Source organism: Polypterus senegalus, chromosome 11 (genome assembly GCF_016835505.1).
Source record: "Polypterus senegalus isolate Bchr_013 chromosome 11, ASM1683550v1, whole genome shotgun sequence".
Taxonomy (NCBI): domain Eukaryota; kingdom Metazoa; phylum Chordata; class Cladistia; order Polypteriformes; family Polypteridae; genus Polypterus; species Polypterus senegalus.
This window is the reverse complement of record NC_053164.1, coordinates 67,319,271-67,342,713: the sequence shown is the minus strand read 5'-3', so window position 1 is coordinate 67,342,713 and position 23,443 is coordinate 67,319,271. Positions and strand designations below refer to the sequence as shown.

The window sequence follows — 23,443 nt, the reverse complement described above, 5'->3', positions numbered from 1 at the left end:
GCCTCCATCTTACATATCAGTGTGTTTTTCCCCATAGGATATCACAAAACACAGGAACCCTACCCCTTCCCATTCCCTAGCAGCTACCCTATACTGTTTCCTCCAGATGAGATTGATCATAAAAGGTATAAACTCTGATAAAAATGTACCCAATATCAACTCTCTGAATTGATATGACTGCCATCACAATTGGTAAAGCAAGCATTGGAATACCAGAACAACCTGTCACTTTGTTTAACAAAATGTCAGGATGTGACAGGAAATTACTCAGGTGTTTTGTTATTTCAGTAGAGAATTTTATTTAAACACAAAATGATAAGCAGATGTATGCAGAAGTTGAATATGAATACCAATGCATATTAATGAATGAAAGGCTTAACATTTTGGTAGTACCATCATGGTTCCAGTACAGAAATCTGAAAGCACCAATTATCTGAATTCTAAGTGTTATGTGAGTCACAGAAATATGGTGTGACAATTGGAATTAAATCACGATCATCATCCATATGAATATGTGAATAAGCTTCTTAAGTAGTAAAATCATAAAATCACAAGGGACATTATTATTTTTAATTGTGCAAGCCTTATAAAAACAAATCAATCTCTAATATTAAAAATGTTTTGAATTTTATGATTTCTCCTGAATTGATTACTATATTTGAGTACATTTCAATATGGATACATGTTTTTGCCATCATTTGTCTAGAAGATAGATAGATAAGTAAATAAATACATAAATATACACACACACTTTGGTCTGAACTCACACTGAAATTATTATAAAGCAAGAAAAATTCAAAAGAAAGAAAAGCTTTGACTTGGCTGTCCCAGTCACACTGAGGCATTATACAGGTATACAGCTGTGGGTATAAAGGAGCCCCAGTATCGTTTCTTGACACACTTCTACTGAATGATTCATTGGCTGAAAGTACTCGATGTTAGTGTGTTACAGAGAGGATGTACAGCATTGTTCAAAATGACACTCAGTTTGTATTAATACTCTCCTTCGCTACAACCTTCAGGGGGTCGAGTGCATCCTATATTTGAGCTTGCCCTTTTAATTAGCTTGATCACTCGGTGGGCCTCTCTTTTACTGATGTTACCAGCTCAGCACACCACAGTACAGAAAATCACACTAGCCATCACAAAGTTATGGCCTTTCTTATATAGTTACTCTGTACTCTGACACCAGTCCAACTTGTCATTAATGTGGAACTTATAATTACTTGTAAGAGTGGACCACCTCTATATCCACTATTTGAATAGTGAACGGACACAGAGGCTCATTGATGTGGTGAAAGTCAATAACCAGTTCCTTGGTTTTGCGGATGTAGTTGCAAGACAATTTTCTTTGCACCAAGAAACAAACTTTTCCACCTGACTCCTATACTCTGTCACATTACCTTTATCGATACACACCAAAAGTGCAGAATTATCTGTGAAATTCTGCAAGTGACATAACCTGGTGTTATATTTATAGTCTGAGGTGTGAACAGAAAAAGAGACAGGACTGTTCCTTGTGGAGCTCCAGTGTTGTTCACTTCCGTATCAGAAACACATTCCTTGAGTCTCACAAACTGTGGACTGCCCGACAGATAGTCCATAATCCAGGACACCATAGATATAAGATAACTACTAAGAATAAGTTGAATTCATCAAGGGGACAAATCCAGCATGCAGATCCAGGCCATCTTTCTGAAGTCTTTATATTTGTACTCTCACATTTACACAAATTATGCAGTTAAGTAATAATGTCTATTGCCCTACTAGGGTTATGGTGTCTACAACACCAATAATTTTTACTCAAACCGTAACCCAAATTTGGTCTTTTAGTCGTGCATAAATTTGATTTCTTTACATATGACGTTTAAGACATCATTTCATATAATACATGCACAATAATCTTTCTAAAGATTTTGTGTGCTTGTGGAGCATAAAAGTTGCTAGATATGATATATACACAATAGAATTTTATGATTTTTAAAAATCAAACCAAGAAAGCATATATAAGGAAAGGTTACTCCAATGTATAACAGGACTATTATGAGAAAACCCAAATATGATAAAATACATCAACTTTACTTTACATTACTTGTAATGAATTGTAATATGCAAATACAGGCAAAGGTAAACTCCAAAGAGGCACATCAAATACTTATTACTCCTCCACATCCATAATCAACACTCAGAATCTTGACTGAACATTCTGGACCTAGTGTACCATAGTGGGCAAGTACTGACTGCTTTTGGACTAGCACCCTCTCCTTATTTCATCGTCCCCATACCAACTTTTAGTACTTGTTACCTGTTAAAGGACAGTACCACCATATTGCCCACAAGGGATTCTTAACCTACCGCTAGATGTCAGGTAAAACACATCATTAAATATTTAAGCAACCCAAACCTAAAATGAAAAAGATTCAGCATGAAGTATTGTATATTATGTAATGTGTATACCTTTTACACTAAAATACAATAATTAAATAATAATCAAACAAGTTATTCCAATGTGTTTACTGTTTTTTACTTAAATAAAAACTAATAATCAAGAGACAAATGAGTAGCACTAGCATATACAGTAGTTAAACAATTGGACTGAACGATCACAAAATAAATTTTTATTGCTTCTCTTATCTTCTGCAGGGCTTGCCAGGACCACAGGGACCTAATGGATTTCCTGGCCCTAAAGGACCACCTGTAAGTAAAAGTCTAAGAATATGACTTGTGAAAGTATTTGGAAACACAGAAAAATAACATATTTTACTTTTTTTGTACACCAGGGTCCCCCAGGAAAGGATGGTCTGCCAGGGCACCCTGGACAGAGAGGCGAAGTCGTAAGTTATATTTTAACCTTGTTGTGTTATAAAGAAAAAGGCTAATGCTTCATATTAACATTCAATAACCACTGGGTTCATTAGGTCTTTTTTTCTTTACTGTTTATATTTAATTTGGGCTTGTAACTATTACTGGAATTACAATGTTAAAAACTAGTCATCATTTTTCAATATGCTTTAAGACAACTACATGATTATTTGAAAGTAAAAATTCTATATTACTTGTAATGATCTCTAATGTGCAGTCCATTGTCTTGTGCTATTGTGGGAAGTTAACAGAATTATTAATCACACTGACAAACATTTGTCATTCTCTAGGGTTTTCAAGGAAAGACTGGTCCCCCAGGGCCTCCAGGAGTGGTTGGACCCCAGGTAAGTCTTGTATGAATATAAAGAAAATAGTATCAAGATCACATTTATAAGTACTAATTGAAACATATTGCATGTGGACCTATTTCACTGCCACATAATTTTTTGATCAAACTTAATTTGGAATGTTATATTAATACCAATCATTCAATAGTCAGGAAATTATCAAAACAATTTTCAACGTCATGAGATGTATTGTAACAACTAGTGTTGATCAGCAAATTTCGCCGAAGCATTTTTTCACAGCAAATATGCTGTATTCGTTGGTAATTTTGTTTGCCCAATATTTTCCTAGAAATTTACTGTGCAGCAGCTTAGGAAAACATTTTTTCCAATTGCCCCATGATGCTTAGCAAGCTAAACATATCATCACAGAGCTGTAGCAGCCATGAGCAGAACTTTCATGCATGCCGACTTGCCCTCTCTGTGTCACAAGCAAAGATTAAAAATATACCATTTCAGCTACTGAGATGCCCTGAAACCATCCTTTCCCTGTCTACCAAACAGGGCCGAAATTTTTCCTCATCTCTAACTGCACTCTTCTTCTACTCACGGTATTTAATTAGGGCATGTGGGTCATCAGTGTATTTAATAAGATAAAAATGTGCCCTGAAGCCACAAAGGTTGAGAAACACTACTGGACTTCCATTCTGCATGCATATAAAAAAGTAAACACAAAATGTACAGATTATTAGTATTTCCAAAAGATATATAATGCATATCCATGATTGTCCGCACCACATGGCTAATTATGCATGTAATTTAGCCATGTGCCAGGCAACAAACTCAAAAAAAGCCTTAAAGCAGCCCTCCCCCTCCACTCATCAGAAAACACAGGACATGCTGTGAAATAATAAAAAGAAAAGATGTCTTACTATTTATAAGGCATTTTTTAATCCTGAGAGAAGAAGAAAGTGCAAAGCATCTCCACAGATACCAGGGAAAAAAAAAATTGGGAGTGATCTCACCTTAACTTTCTTGTATATTCAGACATAGGGATGAGTCAGTCATATGGGTAAACCAAAAAAAAAGGTCATATTATTATTATACAGTATGTATAGATATAAGATGTTAGTTTTTGATAATTTTATAGTTTCTTGCTATTGTATTAATGTTCAGGCAAAGTACCACTTCTGGTTAGTGTAAGTGGCCAAAAATGTTGATGGAAACTTCAGTTCTGGATGTAATATATGTATGCAAAATTTGGTTGACCTCAGTCAAAGACTTCTTAAGTTATTGTGTTTACACACACACACACACACACACACAGACATAATTCCAAATTGGACTCAGGGAGGTCGAGACTCATCAAAATCTCAAGGTCGAATTTTTGGATGATTACAGTACTTTCCCTATACTTCATATATGAGAAAGTAAAAAAGACATTCCTCCTGCACCTGGAACTGCTACTTCAAATGATAGAACAAGTCAGTTCCATGCAGCCGCTTTGGGGTTTGGCTAATGTGCATTCCAAGATTACCACTTTCTCAGAGCAATAATCTATATTATATTTGCCATTTGCTGTATTTTATATGTGGTAGTCATTCTATCTGCATCTCTTGTTGTTTGAGACAAGGTGGTGTAGTGATTAACACTTCTGCCTTACAGCTCAGATTATAAAAATGGCCAAAATAATTGGTGCAGAATTGTTGCCATAGTTTTTCAGGGCCACTTAAAAGACCATTGCACCATCATAATACACTGAATTCTAGTTCAGTACCTCCTTCCCTGTTGACTTCATGCATTTCACAGAATTCCGCAAAGTTTTTGAATATTTCCGTGATTTCATGGAAGTCAAGGCAAAGCTAATTCAGCGAGGTTCGCTCATCATAAATAACAACATCATGTACATACAGCAATTGCTTATAGCGATGTACTGTTAGTATTAACATGCAGTGTTATATGTGAGTACATCAGGTGACCCTGTAACAGACTTTGGAACCCAAATTAGAGTTTTTAAAAACGTCTTAATGAAAACAGAAAAAATAAAAGCGAAGGTAGTTATTAAAAATGTTGTATTTCTTTGCTGCTTTTCTTCAATAACAAAAACATACTCAAACTCACTTAATGTACTTGAAGGTCTCTAGAGTCCCAAGCCTATTCCAGCAGCACTAGGCACAAGGTAGGAAATGACTCTGGACAGAGCCTTTCACAGAGTCAACTCACACACGCACATACACTCACTCCACACTCCAGTTAACAAAGCTGCATATATTTGGAAATGTGAAAAAAAAAAACAGAAAACCCAGGGGAAAACTCATGCAGAGTCAGGGAAAATGTGCAGACAACTTATGGACACCAAATGGGGAGAGAAGTCAAAGCCAGGATGCTGGACCTATGAAGCAGCAACAGTACTAACCACTGCATCATTATGCTGCCTAGATTTGTCAAATCCCAACACTAATATAAGTTTTTTTAGTACCTTATCTTAATTTGGAAGCCTATGGTAATGCCTGATAAGCTAGTTTAGATCCTTCTATAAACGTATATTTCTTTGAAGGCCCTATTTGTGGAAACTGCTTGTGTAATTCTAAACATCCTGATAGAATACTACAGACTAATAGATAAATATAGTGACACGTCATCACGGACAGAAACTAAAAAATGAATGAATCACAAAATTCAAATTATGTGAAACATAAAATAATTGAAATAATGATTAGCATTTGTCTAAATCAATGAAAACATTAATTCGATAAAAGCTGCAGAAGTAGGCCGACACATAGATACAGGATTAAGTTTAACCAAAAATCAGGAGCTAATCTATGAATATAAAGGGGCTCTCCTTTTGCACTATTATGTGTCTTGTTAACCACTTCCTACATTTAAATGCATCTTGCAATATGAACTCTGTAATTGTAAATCTGTATTGTTTTCAGTGTGAAGGAAAACACTTATGTCTCTTTATGATAATGCGAAGAGCAAAGGCAATTGTGGATGACTGGTCATTAAAGCAGTTTCATTCACAAATGCTCCTGCTCATATGATATTTGTTTATTATATGTTCAGACTTAAAATTTAGGAGATTGTCCAGTTTATTTAGCATAGATCTTTTATAGATAGAATTATCCCCTGGCAGTAAATAAGGATATGATGCAAAGTAACACAAATACTGTACATACTGTGAACAGCAATTCCCCATGGAATTAATAAAGTTTATCTAATCTAATATATCTAATCTAATGTACACTATTCTAATCAAGGCTGGCTCTAGGCTAAGGCCAAGTAAGCACTAGCCTAAGGGTGGCATGACTTTGGGGGCACCAAGGCATATAAACCCCTCAGCCCATTCTACGATATGACATAAAAATGTGAAAGCACTCATACCTACAAGGGATACTCTGTGCGCTTCAATATAACATAAAAATTAAAATGTGAAACAATCGCCAAGGAACACCCCCTACTCATATCACATAGAAATTCAAATGCATTCCAATCTACAAAGGGGAATAAACCCTCCTGCCTAGGGGGGCTGTATACTCTTGTGCCAACCCTGATACTAACATTATGGGCACCTGGACTGTGTTAAAATTAAATGTCTTGTATATTTAGAACCAAACACACAGAATGGCAGTATGCAGTCCGGGTGCTTCTTCAGAATGTCTCACTTGAAAATATGCCACCATAATTCAGTTACAGACTTCTCAAAATATTTGAAATAATATTTTTAATAGATCTATGTTTTATTAGTAAATATCAAAAACATTCATTAATATTTACTGTTATATTGTTTCATTGGTTGCATAATATGACTATCTGACACTTAAGTACTGTACAAAATTATACAATTTTCTACAACAATAACCAAAGCTGCTTCCAATTTTGATTCAGTGAGTTTGTTTGGAATCAACTTCACAACAGTGCACTACTGGAGACATAAAATGTTAATACCTGCAGTGCATCTGATCTATGTTCTCTTTGCAGGGTCCAGCTGGTGAGAGTGGTCCTATGGGTGAACGAGGCCACCCAGGTCCTCCTGGGCCTCCTGGAGAGCAGGGTCTCCCTGGTCCATCAGGCAAAGAAGGCACTAAAGGTGACCCAGGCCCAGCTGGTGCCACAGGAAAAGACGGACCACCAGGACTGAGGGGCTTCCCTGGTGAAAGAGGACTTCCAGGCACTGCGGTAAGAATAAAAAATTAGGGCTGGGCATGTAAATTATTGGTGTATGTTAAAAAAGAATCCTGTAACTTTTTTATGATCTACTCTTCTGGAAGGGATATGCAAATGCAATTATTTAACAACACAGTATGTATTTTTTTCAGTCCTAAAATTGGTTTATGTGGAGTTTGAAAAATTTAATTATGTTTGTATTTATCAGCCTGCAAGAATGAACTTATCACTGGTTACTTAAACACTCCATAGGCATTCTGATTGTTGTTAAAAGTAAATAAACATAAAAAATTTTTGGCACATAATTATTTTATTATTTTATCACAGTTTTCATAACCAATCCTATATTGCTGAGTTAATAAGTAAAAGCTGTACATTCAACATCATTGTTTTTACCTCACTGCTTATCAACATGTTGAAGCATTTCTGTACTTATGATGCTTTTAAGCATTTCATATTGGGAGCATTGACAAAATGTATCTCATTTTTTTAAAAGCAAATATTTCATAGATCTTAGTAATATCTTCTGTGATATGGAGACTCATTAATCCCCCATGCATATATATTTTTTTCTAGTAGCAGAGATTTGTTATCTTATTTGTAAGAATGTAAGACAGACTATTCAAATCAATTTGTCCCATACTGACTCAAACAGCAATATCGAGGTACCAAAACAGCAGCAATGGTGCAAATAAGTAGGAGAACATAATAAAACTGCAGTATTGGAAAGGTGTTTATGGCTAACAGATTTAAATTTTGCCCATATCAAATCCTTACCTCACGGGTCTTCCCGAGAAAAATATTATTACAGGAATTTCAAAACACTATTACCAGAGCCCTGAGCTGGACCTGCTGAAATGAATGGATTGCATCTTAACTGTGTTGACTACACTAGCTTTCTGTCCATCACTGATTTATATTCGAGGCACCTTTATCGTCCCAAAACTCATCATTTTCTTGCTTCTGCTAGCCTGTAGGGCACATGACAAGACTATATACCTCAACCATTTTCCAACATTCATCAACATACTTACTCACTCTCTTCATCTCTACCACTACCACTTTGTTTGCTCATTTTTCTGACACAAGAATACCAACCCCAGCATTGTTATTACTGCTTCCTTCTAGGACATTTTCCACCATTTCCACTAACCATTCTCACTCCTGTACCTTTCAATCTTATCTTTCATATGCAGCACACATCTACACTCCTAATGTTCACGGCATCCACCACTTTTTCTGCCACATTTCCATTATTTCAAGTTGCATTTATTATACTTGCACCTATTACTTAATACCCCAACTTCATCTCCATTACCACCAAACTGGCCTCCAAACAGTGAGTCAGGTCTAAGATAAACTGTCATAAATTTGGTTTCCCTCATCTGGTGTATAGCTGGTTCTTCAACTTTATGGTTGAGATAGACAGGTGGGATGTTCACAGACTTCTATGGGATGCACTCTGCCCATATTTTGGTAATCTCCTTTTTGTATCATTGATGGGGTATTTGGGCAGAAATTGTTAAAGCCGGATGCCCTCTCTGATGCCATCCTTCTCTGGTGTTTTTACGACACGTAAGAGGGATGCCAATGTCATTCTAACCCCTGATCATGGTCTGAAAGGTGTTTTTATAGATGACAAAGGAATGTAAAGAATACACACACACCGGTGTATGTAAAAACCTGTTGTGGACAACCAAAAAAAAGTGCTGCTAACCAGCTCATTAATTCTTTGCTTGATTTACAAAGTGTGAAATTATAAACAACCATACAAATAACTAATTGATAAAGTACATACATTGCCTTTAGAAAGTATTTAGTACTTACTTCACTTTTAACACATTTTGCTCTGTTGGAGCCTTATGCTAAAATAATTTAAATGTATTTTTCCCTTTTCAAACAACACTCAATACCCTGGAATGACAAAGTGAAAACAAAACTTTAGCAAGTTTTACAAATTTATTAAACGTAAAAAAACTGAAATATCACATTAAGACAGATATTCACACCCTTTACTTAGCACTTCATGGAAGCACTGTTGGCAGTGAGTACACTCTGGCTATGACACAACAAGGTTTGTATAACTGGATTTGGAGATTTTCTGCCATTCGTCTCCACAGATACTCTCAAGCTCTGTCAGTCGATGGCTATTTTCAGATCTCTCTACAGATGTTCGTTTGGGTTCAAGTATAAGATCTGGCTGGGCAAGTCAAGAACATTCAAAGAGTTGTCCCTAAGCCACTTCTTTGTTGTCTTTACTTTGTGCTTAGGGTGATTGTTCTTTTGGAAGGTGAACCTTCAGCCTAGTATGAGTTCCAGAGTGCTGTGGAGCAGGTTTTTATTAAGGATGTCTCTGAGATTTGTTCCGTCCAGCTTTCCCATAATCCTGAATAGTCTCCCAGTCCCTGCTGCTGAAAAACAACCCCACAGCATAACGCTGCTACCACCATGCTTCAATGTTGGAATGTGTGCAGAGGTGATTAGCACTGCCTGGTTTCCTTCAGATGTGATGTTTAGAACTGAGGCCAAATGGTTCAATTTTGGTTTCACCAAACCAGAAAATCTTGTTTCTCATAGTCTAGGAATGCTTTAGGTGCCATTTTGGAAACTCCAAGTGGGTTTTTATGTGTCGTCTGTCAATGATGGACATAAGCAGACTGCTTAATAATGCATTTGTAACCAAGAGTTAATTTTTGATTGAGTTCATTTATCACTGATGTTAAATGTACATAGCTCTAATATCTGTAGGAAATTTTAATTTCTTCAAGATTTGTTTTTATTTATTTTCCCCTGTGTATTGTTATCAATTCACCATGAGCCACTCAGATATGATGTTCTGTAGTATACACTACAGAATAACCAAAACCCATTACTTTTAACTTTTAATAGGTTATGTATTAATTCAACTCAGTTAAATAAACATCATCAGGCAGTCTTGTTTTGAAAAGTAAATTTAATTTAATTTTGTCATATATGGCTCTATCACTATGTTGACCCTTTCCTGAACTGTTTTTAAGAATCTAATGGGGATGATGAAAACATTCACAAAATACATTTTTACCTTTCAAAACAGATAATATTTTAGCAATAAGCCACTTTCTGGCAATTAAAAAACAATAATGAGTTTACAAGTAGATATTAATGATGCATGATGCTAAATTTTATTACAAGTCTTCCTATACTGCAATTTCCATTTATAAAGTGCAAATATCTCTGGGTTTATGAAATTTGTGTTTTGTAATCTAGGAATAAGTTAACAGATCGATGTACTTTAGTACTGAAGTATAAATGAATTTCAACAGCTGCATTTCTTGACAGCAAAAACAAATACCCTTGATGTCAATGTCTTTCATGCATCTTAGAACAAACATTAGATACAGGTTACTGTAAAGAAGCTAACTGGATTTAAGCTTACTGAGTAACTCGAACAGAGACCATTAAAGGGATGTTATACATATAGAGCATTTTAGGAAAACCAAATGGTATTCTCTTGTAAATTAAATTTGTAGCTAAAAAATAGAACTAATTTCAGTCCCAGCTGCTTTCACATTGTAAGGATACCTTGGTAAAGAACTAAGTTCCTTTTACTGATTTGTTTCTTTATTTTTTTAACATAGTTTATTTTCTTTATTGAATTTAAAGCATTCACCCTAAAGATAAAGATAATGAACTTTACTCAGACTTTCAAAAATGCCTCAAATAATCCCTTTAAAACAAATGGGATTTGTATTCTTCAAGCATTCAAAAGAAAATGAACAATACTCCAATACTCACAAAATCTTGATATCAAATTACATGTCATAAGTCCATAGAAGTAATGTATAAGGCGCAATAGCCATTAAGAGGGGGAAATGGAGGTTCTTGCATAGTTGAATGGCATTGAATAGCAAACCAGCAACCATCATTAATTTTTCAAGCTATCTAAGAAAAGGGATACATAGCATATTTGTTTTCTCATTGTACATATTAAACGGACATATTTTGCATATGAAGTAAGCTCAGCACAATGTACTTGTCCAAGCTGTCATTTGTCTTACAATAGAAACTAATTATAGCTAAGTTATACTTCAAGAGGATGAGTTAGGACAATGTTGTTTGGCTATGTACAATACATACAAAACTATTGGTCATCATAATTTTTTATATGTTTGATGTCTAAATAAAAATGTTCTGCAAAGCATTACATTAATCCAGCTATTCCAGTGTTACAAATGTGTTCTTGTTTTTCTTTTTTGTCACCCATATAGGGTGGAGGAGGACTTAAAGGCAATGAAGGCCCAGCAGGACCTCCTGGACCTGCGGTGAGTGACTTACAGTTTGAATATACACATCAATTTTCTACCTAATCACAGATATTAAAACACTAGCACGCTGTAATGTCTTAAGGAAGGTTTTCAGATTCATTTTCCTTTTGGTCTTTTTTGAAATAAATATTGATGCATTTAGTGGTGTCTTAATATAAAAATGTAATTATACATATGCATGTATGATACTTGTAATATATTTAATGTACTGTTTGTAATACTGTAATTCATATTGACACATTTGTAAATGTACTGCTGTTTCTTTGGAAACTTTAGCATCCTGAGAATTAGTTGTCATTCAACCTGATGCATTAAACCTTTGAGGTCTAATTTATATACAAATTTTACATAGCATCTGCAAATTATTTGATTTCAACCCTTTGTCCTTCCTAGGGTTCCCCTGGAGAACGAGGAAGTGCAGGTCCTGGTGGACCTATTGGGCCTCCAGGAAGGCCTGGACCTCAAGGGCCTCCTGGACCTGCAGGCGAGAAGGGAGTACCGGTGAGTAACAGTGAAATTTTTGGCTTTATGAAATGTATTTTTCTGTTTAATTTCTCAAATAAAATTTCTAATATAAAAATACATTTTGCTTCTCTGCCTCTCCCTACCAGGGTGAAAAAGGTCCTATTGGCCCAGCAGGACGTGATGGCATTCAGGGTCCAGTGGGTTTGCCTGGACCAGCTGGACCAATCGGTGTGCCCGGGGAGGATGGAGATAAGGTATGTGGTTTGGAAGAGAGGAGGAGCAAAAAACAAAGGGTGTCCATAAAAAGATTATTATTAATTTGGAACATCTAAAATGCAAAACTAAAAACATATTATTACAAGTACAAAGTTCATAGGCGATTGTGAACAAAATTGAAAGTAGTACACAAGAAGTGTATTTTAATTGACGTTTGATTAGCTCAGTACAGCTTCAGATATCCAGGAGAAGAGCAGAGAGGTAGAAAATCTACTATTAAAGTTTCACTATGTTGGCCTAGCTCTCTTTCACATGGGTGGGGGTTGACTTGATGTGAACCTAGTCTTGTAAAATTTGACTTGCTTGTATGTTGCTTGATTTTAATAAATTCAATAAAATGTTTAAAAAAAAAAAAAGAAAAAAAAGAAAATCCAAGGCGTCCCAAGATACTTTGTAAAAAGTTGGATTTTAATGAGGCAGCAGAACATCAGTAGTTTTGGAGGAGATAGGAAGTGTAATAGAATGCTAATTCCACAACCAGGGAGGAAAATATTAGAAACATTGTCCCTCCCCTCTCCATTACATATGATGAGAGAAGAAACGGTCAGCAGATGAGATGAAGTAGAAAAGGGACTTCTTAAAAGGATAAAAGGTGAGACTAGAGACTGGAGTTAATAAGGAACAGAACTACATAGGTGCAGTGTAGATGCAAAATGCAAATGCATGATACTGAACTTTGAGAGATTAAGGTTAAGAAGACATTCATTTATTCATGGATAGAGGGTGGAAAGAAACTTGGAGACCTGATATGATATGTAATGGCTGTATGTAAGAATTAAAAAGAAGATCTGTGCATTATCATTTTATAAGTGGTGGGAGAAATTATGAGAAGAAATTAGAGCGCTTAGGGAATGCATGTAGGAAGAGGAAGGCCTGGCACCGGTCTTTAACGCAAACCTTTAACATTCTAAACAAACAAATCAAATCTTACATTTAGGTCCATTAAGTATTTGGACAGTGGCAAAATGTTCATAATATTGGCTCTATATGCCACTACAATGCATTTAAAATGAAGAAATAATTAAATAATTAAAGTGTAGACTTTCAGCATTAATTCAAAGGGTTTAACAGAAATATCGTATGAGCCATTTAGGAATGACGGCCATTTTTCTACATGGTCCCCACATTTTCAGGAGCTCAATTGTATTTGTCAATTGACTGACAAGCTGTTCCATAGCTAGGTGTGAGGAAGTTCCTCATTATTTTATTAACTATTAAACAGGTGGAAGGTCTGGAGTTGATTCCAAGTGTGGAATTTATACATAAGCTGTCTCTGTGAAACCACAATAGGAGGTCCAAAGCACTGTCCATACAAGTAAAAACTGGACATCATTAGGCAGAGAAAATAAAACAAACCCATCTGAGAGATAGCAGAAACACCAAGAGTGGTCATGTCAACCATCTGGTGAGCTTAGCAACACCAGAAAGCCTGGACAACCATGGAAGACAACTGTGCTGGATGATCACAGAATTCTTTCCTTGGTGAAGAAAAAGAGTTCACGAGATTTATCCAAACACTGGGAGGTAGGAATATCATTGCCAAAGCCTACAATTAAGAGAAGACTTCACAAAAGTAAATACAGAGGGTTTACCACAATGTGCAAACCACTGGTAATCCTCAAGCATAGGAAGGACAGATTAGACTTCACCAGAAAAAATTACAAAAACAAAAAAAAGTCCAGTTTTGGAACAATTTTTTTTGGACAAACGGAAATTAGATATGTACCAGAATGATGGATATAGAAGAGTATGGAGAAGAGAAGGAACTGCTCATGATCTGTAATTTCAATAATACAGTATATAAACACTTGGATACTATGTTAAATATAGAAAGAAAGAAAGAAAGAAAGAAAGAAAGAAAGAAAGAAAGAAAGAAAGAAAGAAAGAAGCTTTAAGTGTAAATAGAAACAAATAATTAATAATATTGCCCTCCTTAGGAAATAAAAGTTATCATAGGCTGATTTTTTCCAGAACGATTACTCTCAGTAAGATCCCCATACTTTCTGCTGTATTGATGTATTCATTATACTGTTCAGTCTTCTAGCTTTAATAATGCATATAATATTTACCAAATGCTGATTAGCCACTGGTACTGTGCCTCGCTATGGAGGAATATTTCAGACAAAATTAAGTTAAGTAAATAAATAGGCAACTGAATGTATTATGGAATGTGACAAATAAATAAAACACAATGATATATAAGCATAAATAATAAAGTAAATAATGAAATATGTTTTGTGTTGCTTATTTATGTATTTCAGTGACACCACACGCGACATTATATACAACTTGAAAATGTAGTACGGAGTTACCAAAACAATTTTATTTACTTAGGAATTTTTAAATGGCCAACACCTTGAAACCAGCGTTATTTTCTAGAGTGAAGTAGCATTAATAAGTGTATCAAGATAAAAGGGTGTCAGTATAAAAAAATGTAGTACTGGGGTTATCCAGTCATATATTGTATTAAGTTATGGCACTTGCATGGTGTTTTAAGCTAACTGTACAGTAGTAACCAAATTATCTGAACATCCTGACAATAAAATAATCCATACTGCTTGATACAAATGAATGAACTAGATTGATTTTTGGAGAAAGCAGGTCTTAAATACTATGAAAATGTGATGACTAAAGTTTAAACACATGTCAGTTATAACATTTACGTTGTGAGTAAATTCAACCAAATTGAAGTATGCACTATTTGAATTTTAAGAATTGTGAATATTGTCTTGTTACTTTTATTATTACCACCAACTAAATAACTTATTTTAAAAAAATCCCAATCATCCACAGTTTCACTTCATTAAAACATCTGATACAACTATCAATTATATATATATATATATAACCCACTTATACTGAGCAGGGACATGGAGAAGCTGTCCCAACAAGTGTCTGGCGCAAGGAAGGAACAACTCTTGGATAGGGTGCCAGTCCATTCCCCCACAAACACACACCAGGGCCAATTTAGCAATACCAATTCGTCCAACCTGCAGGGACAGCACTAACAACGTACAGTATAATTAGGCTTTATTAAGTATAGCTGTTAAGTTTCATCAGCATATTAATGAATGTTAATATTAAAATTCAGTACATTTTTACAAATTTAATATACAAATTCTATAAAATACAGAGTAAACATAAAATTAGCACAGTACAACTTGGTTGGCCATAAATTGGCCCATGACTGTACTGGAATGAATGATTTTGTCTTGTGTAATTCTGATCTGTTGTGTCATTTGTGAAAAATATGTCTTTATCCATAAAACTGAGCTTAAAAATGTAATCAGTCTTAAACTTAGTATTTAAGAAAAATAGAGTGGGATGTGTGAGGAGCAAGTTTAAGAACTAATACTTTAAATCAAAATACATTGCTTTTACCACTAACAGGGTGAAGTCGGAGAGCCTGGGCAGAAAGGTTCCAAAGGAGATAAAGGAGAGCATGTAAGTAAATGTAATTTACCATATGCAAATGTAAATGGAAAGTTTAAAAATATGGGTAATTAAGACTTGTTAAATTACTGCTTCAGCCCCCAAAGTGGCAATATTGAAAGCATTGTATCTGCTTAGACTATATACCACACAAAGTTTTAATTATAAAAACAAAATTCAGAATTGCACTTATATGCATTATTCTTTTAACTATTACCATAAATATTAGTAACATAAAATTATTAATGCTCCAACTATTAAAGTATAAAATTAAGTACTATAAGTTAAATTGAAAATTAACTTTTGGCTAAGTATTTACCTTTCATTATTGACCTTTTCAGTATACTCCACATCGATTTTCCCTCCTGTTTCTAATAAGGAAAGATTTTTATTTGCTAAGCAACAATAAATAAAGTCTACAGTGAACAGTAAAGTTATGTTCCCTCAAATGAATTTACTGCATAGTCTATTCAATCTGTATCACTCCTCAGTTATGCAATTTAGTATTCCGTAGTCCAATGTAACAAATTTGAAAATGTTTATTGAAATTCTGTAGTCAAAATTTTATTGTGAACTTAATAAAAATACTGTTAAAACGATTCTGAGAGAGTAATATCCTGCTTGAACTGTACATACTATATATCTCAGATTGTAATGGCCTCTATAACATGTGCAGTATGTAACCAAATGAAATATTAATAATGTATCCCGATCAGCCACAACGTTAAAACCACCTGCCTAATATTGTGCAGGTCCCCCTCATGCTGCCAAAACAGCTCTGACCCATACAGGCATGTATACCAAGATGTCCTTTGGTATCTGGTACCAAGATATTAGCAGCCGATCCTTTAAGTCCTGTAAATTGCAAGGTGGGTCTTCCAGGGATTGGACTTGTTTTCCACATTGAGATATGGGAAATTTGGAGGCCAAGGTAACACCTTGAACTCTTTGTCATGTTTCTCAAACCATTCCTGAACAATTTTTGTAGTGTGGCAGGGGGCATTATCCTGGTGAAAGAGGCCATTGCCATCAGTGTATACTGTTGCCATGAAGGGGTATGCATAGTCTGCAAGTCTTTAAATAGATAATATATGACAAAGCAACATTAACATGAATGACAGGACTCAAGGTTTTCCAGTAGAACATTGTCCAGAGCATCCCACTGCCTCTACTGGCTTGCCTCCTTCCCATAATGCTTCCTGCTACAGTCTGTTCCCCAGGTAAATGACACACTCACCCAGCTGTCCACATGATCTGAAAGAAAATGTGATTAATCAGACCAGATCACCTTCTTCCTCTGTTCTATGCTTCAGTTTTGATGCTCACATGTCCATTGTATTTGCATGAGTACTCTGACCGGTCTGTGGCTATGCAGCCCTGTACACAGCATCTGTGATACACAGTGTGTTCTGACACCTTTCTTTCATGGTCAGCATTAAGTTTTTCAGCAAGCTGTGCTACAGTAGCTCATCTGTGGGATCAAGCCAGACTAGCCTTTGCGCCCTACATGCATCAATGAGCCTTGGGCACACATGACCCTGTTGGTGGGTTATTGTTTATCATTCCTTGGACCACTTTTGGTAGGTAAAAACCACAGCATGCCATGAACACCCCATAAGACCTGCCATTTTGGAATTGCTCTGACCTAGTTGTCTAGCCATCACAGGTTTGTCCTTGTCAAAGTCACTCAGATTTGCACACAAATGGTCTAGAATTCTAGGGTCCTTGTAAATTAAAGGTATGCATGGCAACATATTTTACTGCTTTCCTAATATACTATTGAAGGTCAATAAAATAACACAATTAAAAACATATTAAAAGATATTTAACAGAATTTTAATTGTAAAAGTAAGGTTAATCCAGTATTTATATCAAGATTTCACACGTTTCAGGCCACACAGAAGAATCAAGAGACCAGTTTTACTTTAATTACTTTATTCACTATACTACTGCATTTACAGTATATTTGCTATAATATTGATAATGTGTCTTTGTTCTTTGAACATACCTAAGAATTTTCTATTGAAACTTTAACCTTAATCTATTTTGTTTTAGGGTCCCCCTGGTCCACCTGGCCCAATGGGTCCTGTAGGGCAGCCTGGACCTGCTGTAAGTTCTGTTTTTAATATATATCTCTGAAACATGCATACAGATTTCTTTGATCATTTAGGTTTCATTCTATAAAAAGTAAATATCATACATATGTTCTAGTAACTAGGATTTATCTAGTCTTGACCATCTTTTCGGTATTTATTTTTATTAAAAATGAAATGAGGTTTATATGTGTTTATATTTATTATCATACACAGTACAGCTAAGCCTTATCATCCCAGCAAGGATGAATATATTTTATTATTAAGTATGGAATTCTTAATATTGCAAAGTTAGAGTGATTGGCTATTCATGAAATGTGTCCAATTTGATTAAATGTCTTCTACTTTAACTTCACTATTAAGTAGTTATCATGGAACTCAGTTTATTTTCAATTTATGTGGATTTCAATTTTCTCTGTTTTCCTTTGTTCCTTTCTTCAAACAGGGTGCAGATGGTGAGGTTGGTGCTAGAGGTCAACAGGGTCCATTTGGTGCAAAGGGAGATGAAGGCCCTCGTGGATTCCCTGGACCACCTGGCCCAATTGGACTTCAAGTGAGTTCACCTTATCAGTAAATTTGAGTTCAGTAGTATCTCTCCTTATAAGTGGCAAAGACCAGTGGCCTCATGTATAACATCGTGCGTGGAATTCACAATAAAACATGGTGTACAGACAAAAATAGAAATGTGCATATGCACAAAAAAGTTCAGATACATAAAACTGTGCGTAAGCAAAGTTCCAAGCACTTCCCCTTTATTAATCCCAATCAACGTGACTTTCAACACACATGCTCCTCCCAGAATTTTGCCTATTTGACTATGCAAATCAATATCAATAGTCCCTTCTTATCAGTGTTTTGTTAAAAGACAATGGCAAAAGCATGTGTAAAAAAGAATTTCAGCAAATGCGAAATGGAGGTCCTGCTCAGTGAAGTGTAGGCAAGAAAAATCATACTATTTGGTGGCTTAAGCAATGATATAAACAACAAAATTTGAAATGTCCACTTTAATCTCGTAGTTTATTTTGTCATTAAAGTAGAAAATCATAAACTTCTCTTAAAATCGATGCTTAATTTACTAGAGTTTCTCAAATCCCTTCGCAACTATACTAGCACGTTAAATACCTCATATTTTAAGTGTTCCCTTACCCAGTCGTTAATCACTGCATGCTTCTTAAACAGGCTTTCTATTATGCCAACAGGGGCATGCTGGCAGTGATCACCACACAGAATATATTACATTCATGATATTACAGCTCTCTGAACATTTTAGAAGACTAAGATGTATACTAGATATTATTTTCATGATGAAACGCATTAAAGCATATATTAAACATGTGGGGGCATGGTGGTGCAGCAGTAGTGATGAACTGGCGTCCTGTCTAGGGATTGGTCCTGCCTCCTGCGCGATGCTTGCTGGGATGTGTGACTCTGAATAGAATAATTTATTGCACTAGTACTGTGCCTGTCAAACGTACCAATCCCCAATTACTGTCCTTTTGTTTTCTTTCTCCACATAACCAATCGCGGCACAATAAGCATCTGTAATAAATGTAAAACCAGCTGTAAGCTTAGAATGCTGATTCTTCAAAAATTTTAAGAAACATTGAAAAATGTTTATTATACATGTTTGATTATTCCATTCATCTATCCCGGGTCATGCCAGTCTCAGCAAGCATCGAGCATGAGGCAAGAACAGTCCCTGAATGGGGTGTCAGCTCATAGCTACCACTGCACCCCCACATGTTTAATTATTAATATACATTATTTAAATGAAGTTAGTAATTTATCTGTAAAATGTAATATACAGTACATATTTCAATGCATTTCATCATAGAAATGATATCAAGTATACATCCTAGTATTCTAACAGTACACAGCTCCAAGAGTATAGGTCTTGGAAATCTAAATTGAAGTTTGAAGACAGTCATCATCATTTAAAAATACATACGTGCTCTCTTCTAATTCTTTCTTTTGCAATGTCTTCTAACAATGCTAAAGCAGCTATGGTAGTTGGAATAGTTTGGGCATTCTGTGCACAATTATATTGTTACAGAATGATTACAATCAATTGAATTAAATTTGTAAACGATATGCAATTAATTTTGGTGTATTTGATAAAGCCCACATCATGGATGTGAATCTAAAAAAAGAAAAGGGAACAACACAGAAACAGTACTGTTTTAATGCTGTATGCCGTCCGTATGCAAAACCGAGCAGAAATGTGCATATGTATGATGTGAGGCTGCTGTGAAAAGGTACGCAGCTTTATGCCAAGTTTATTTTTTAATCATCTTGAAGTGAGCATGGAAACGGGCATATGCAACATTTTTGAGTGTGTACATTGTTTACTGTATATGAGGCCCCTGGTGTGCACTAACAGTAACAAATTCATTAGTGAAAAAATGTTAATTTAAACTATAAACTTGCAATCTGGTTTGAGCAATGCAGTATAGTAACATCCATCCATTCATCCATTATCCAACCCGCTATATCCTAACTACAGTGTCACGGGGTCTGCTGGAGCCAATCCCAGCCAACACAGGGCGCAAGGCAGGAAACAAACCCTGGGCAGGGTGCCAGCCCACTGCAGAGTATAGTAACATTAATCAATAATACATACAGTACCTTAGGAATATTAAAAAAAAAATGTATTCTTAATTACTTTTGCCAACTTTCAGTTGATTTTAGTCCTAAATAATCCCAGGTTCAACTGCCTGCTTGACTCTAGACTCATGCAACTTCCCATGGTATCTACATGTAAACATCATTGAATATGTAAAATATGAAGTCTGCAACACTCATCAATTGAAGCAGACTAATAAATGTATCAACAGATCTATTGTAAACTTTTGTAAATAAATTTCAGTAAACATGTTCTCAGAAATAAGTTGTATAAAAGAACATACCAAAAATAAAATAGACATACAATAATTTACTTAACTTTCAATAACGTTTCAACAAGTAGATAAAGGAAAAAATGCACTTATCCCATTAAGGATGTTACATTTGTCAAAACATCTGCTGCAGTTTTGTTCATAGTATAATTTTGCTTTTGATTTGAGAGTTTGAGAGTTAGCTTTTTAGAGTCATTGAAAAAAATAAATGCACACATTTGATGCACAAATAACTAAACATCATGTACTACTATACTTGTGAAGCACAGCAAGCTGCTTTGAGTAACTAATTGCATCTTCATCATTTAAAGAACTTTGAGTGGATATTAATGCGTTTTGATAAAACTGTTACACCACTTAGAAATCAGTTTATCCACAAATAAATATTTGGCAATAGTGTTTAACACACTAGGTGAATGATAATAAAATGAAAATTAATAAACAATACATCATAAGGTTGGGCCAAATCACAGGTTATGCTTCATCACATTGCTAATATGCAAATCATGAAATGCTAGAAAAATAAAAAAATAAAAAAAATATATCCCTGACTATATATTATTCCTTTGTTTTTATACTCAACATGGCCATAACTTGTATCATCCAAAGATATTTTGACTGAAACAGTCTGCAGTTATTTATCTCTGTGTTTAATCAATTTGAATTTATAGTTGTGAGTTTACACTACAGACATGTTTATGATAAATGTTTGTTAGTCTGGATGCATATTTTGAAGATAATCACAGCATATTCGTGTCTTGTCCATATTGTCTTTCTGAGGTAGCAAAGAAACTATGCATGCAGTGCACAGTACTTATACCATTTTAGATATCCTACATCTGTCCTTTGTCAAACACCTGTAAGTTCATATTTGTACTTGTTACAGTTATTCTCTGTCTCAATATCCGGTACTTTCTTGCCCTTCAAATATGTTTACAGTAGCTGCCATAAGATGTAGCCACCTCTTGCCCTTAGCCTTCATGCCCCATATCCTATTGTAGGATAAAACACTTGACATTGCCAATCCTCTCAGGCTGCCTACTCTACCCTATTTTTATTAAAACTACACCTTTAAATTTTGTTGCACGGTGTACTAATGCATAGTTTACCTTGATTAAGTGTGAATATTTATCCTTGTAGGGTTTGCCTGGACCATCAGGAGAGAAAGGAGAAACGGGAGATGTTGGGCCAATGGTGAGTTTACTGATTAAATTGATCATTTACTTTAATTGTCTACATTTGTAAAATACTCTTTTAAATATTCTGTGATTAACTCATTCTTTAAATTTCACTTTCATCTAAATTTAGGGTCCCCCAGGTCCACCTGGACCAAGAGGCCCTGCTGGTCCCAATGGAGCTGATGTGAGTTCATTTCTTTCTCAACTTTCTCCAATATAATGACCCACAACATACTCAAAGTGCCTGTGATTATAATCAGGTTAACATTTTGCCTGACTGAATTTGTTCACCTTAAGCATCTGGAAGAGAACAAAAGAATACGTAGAAAATCTATTCTCAGTATCACTTGTTGGAGACACAGAATTGACTATTAAATTATATACTGTATAACATCTCGACCGGATAGTGGTGCGGAGCACAAAAGTCATGTGGGTAAGAAGAATGTAGGTATTATGAGATGAAAAGAGGTCATCTACCACTAGTCCTCTTCACAGAGTTCCCTGTAAAAACAATAAAACAGATACATTGCAACTGTAATGACATATTCTGGCACCTAGCCCCTATACATATACACAAAAAAAAGTTAAAATTCAAAAGTGAAAGCAATAATAAAAAAAAGTAAGGGAAAAAAAGAACTGTTATATACAAATTGAATAAAAACAATATTCTGAAGAAAAAAAGCAATCTTTCAAGCATTATTTTCTAATCCCCAAACCCTGTGTAGTGATAAATTGGCTTTTGAAATTGTATTATGTAACTCCTGGGATTGGAGGATGGGTCAAATAATACAGTACTATGATCTCATGACTGATTATGGAGAATTTACCAAAATCCCCTTAAAACTTTAAATGGACCAGTCACTTAGGCGCACTTCTGTGGAGCCTTCCATTTTTCACATTAGGCAGCATCATGGCACTTCCTGAACACGACTGCTGTCATTCTGTCATTACTGAATGTTGGCAACACCACAGAAACCATGAAGGAATCCTCAATGGATCCTCAGTCCTCAGTGTAGATGCCACTGAATGACCTTGGAGCCCACACGATAGCTTCACATTAATACCTGGTAGAAACGCACCACCTTTCTGTAGTGGAACATCTTTTTAAATTTTAGATACAAATCTAAAAATCGAAATGAGTTTTAAGTAAGGAAGATACAAATAATCCTGAATTATGTGATGAAAATCTAAAAAAGTTAAATAAATGTTATCCTGCTAAATGATAACCATAGGAAACTTGGAAGACACTTTTCTCTTTAATAATAATCCTACATGTTTTTAGTTTTCATTTTATTGTCATTTTTAGCAGTGTTATGGTGGTATTGTTCTTAAAATAGCTGCCTCACAGTTTCAAAGAGCTGTGCTAATTTCCAAGCACAACCATAATGATCTTTCATTCATGGTTTTGTCTGAAATCTCTGGCTTTGTCCAACAATACAAAACTGTACCCACTTAAGTTATCGTCCCTAGTATATCTGAATGTGGGCT

At 35.2% G+C, this 23,443-nt stretch overlaps 1 protein-coding gene across 6 annotated transcripts in view; it reads left to right on the top strand.

Moving 5' to 3' along the window:
• col11a2 (collagen, type XI, alpha 2) overlaps positions 1-23,443 on the top strand; it is a 164,547-nt gene that overhangs the window by 114,465 nt on the left and 26,639 nt on the right. For all 6 annotated transcript variants that reach the window (XM_039768901.1, XM_039768899.1, XM_039768897.1 and 3 more), the window contains 12 exons: positions 2,644-2,697; positions 2,781-2,834; positions 3,153-3,206; positions 7,128-7,325; positions 11,561-11,614; positions 12,011-12,118; positions 12,229-12,336; positions 15,749-15,802; positions 17,846-17,899; positions 18,329-18,436; positions 21,918-21,971; positions 22,086-22,139. In XM_039768901.1, the coding sequence (XP_039624835.1) occupies positions 2,644-2,697; positions 2,781-2,834; positions 3,153-3,206; positions 7,128-7,325; positions 11,561-11,614; positions 12,011-12,118; positions 12,229-12,336; positions 15,749-15,802; positions 17,846-17,899; positions 18,329-18,436; positions 21,918-21,971; positions 22,086-22,139 (954 nt within the window). The remainder of the gene's footprint in view (positions 1-2,643; positions 2,698-2,780; positions 2,835-3,152; positions 3,207-7,127; positions 7,326-11,560; positions 11,615-12,010; positions 12,119-12,228; positions 12,337-15,748; positions 15,803-17,845; positions 17,900-18,328; positions 18,437-21,917; positions 21,972-22,085; positions 22,140-23,443) is intronic.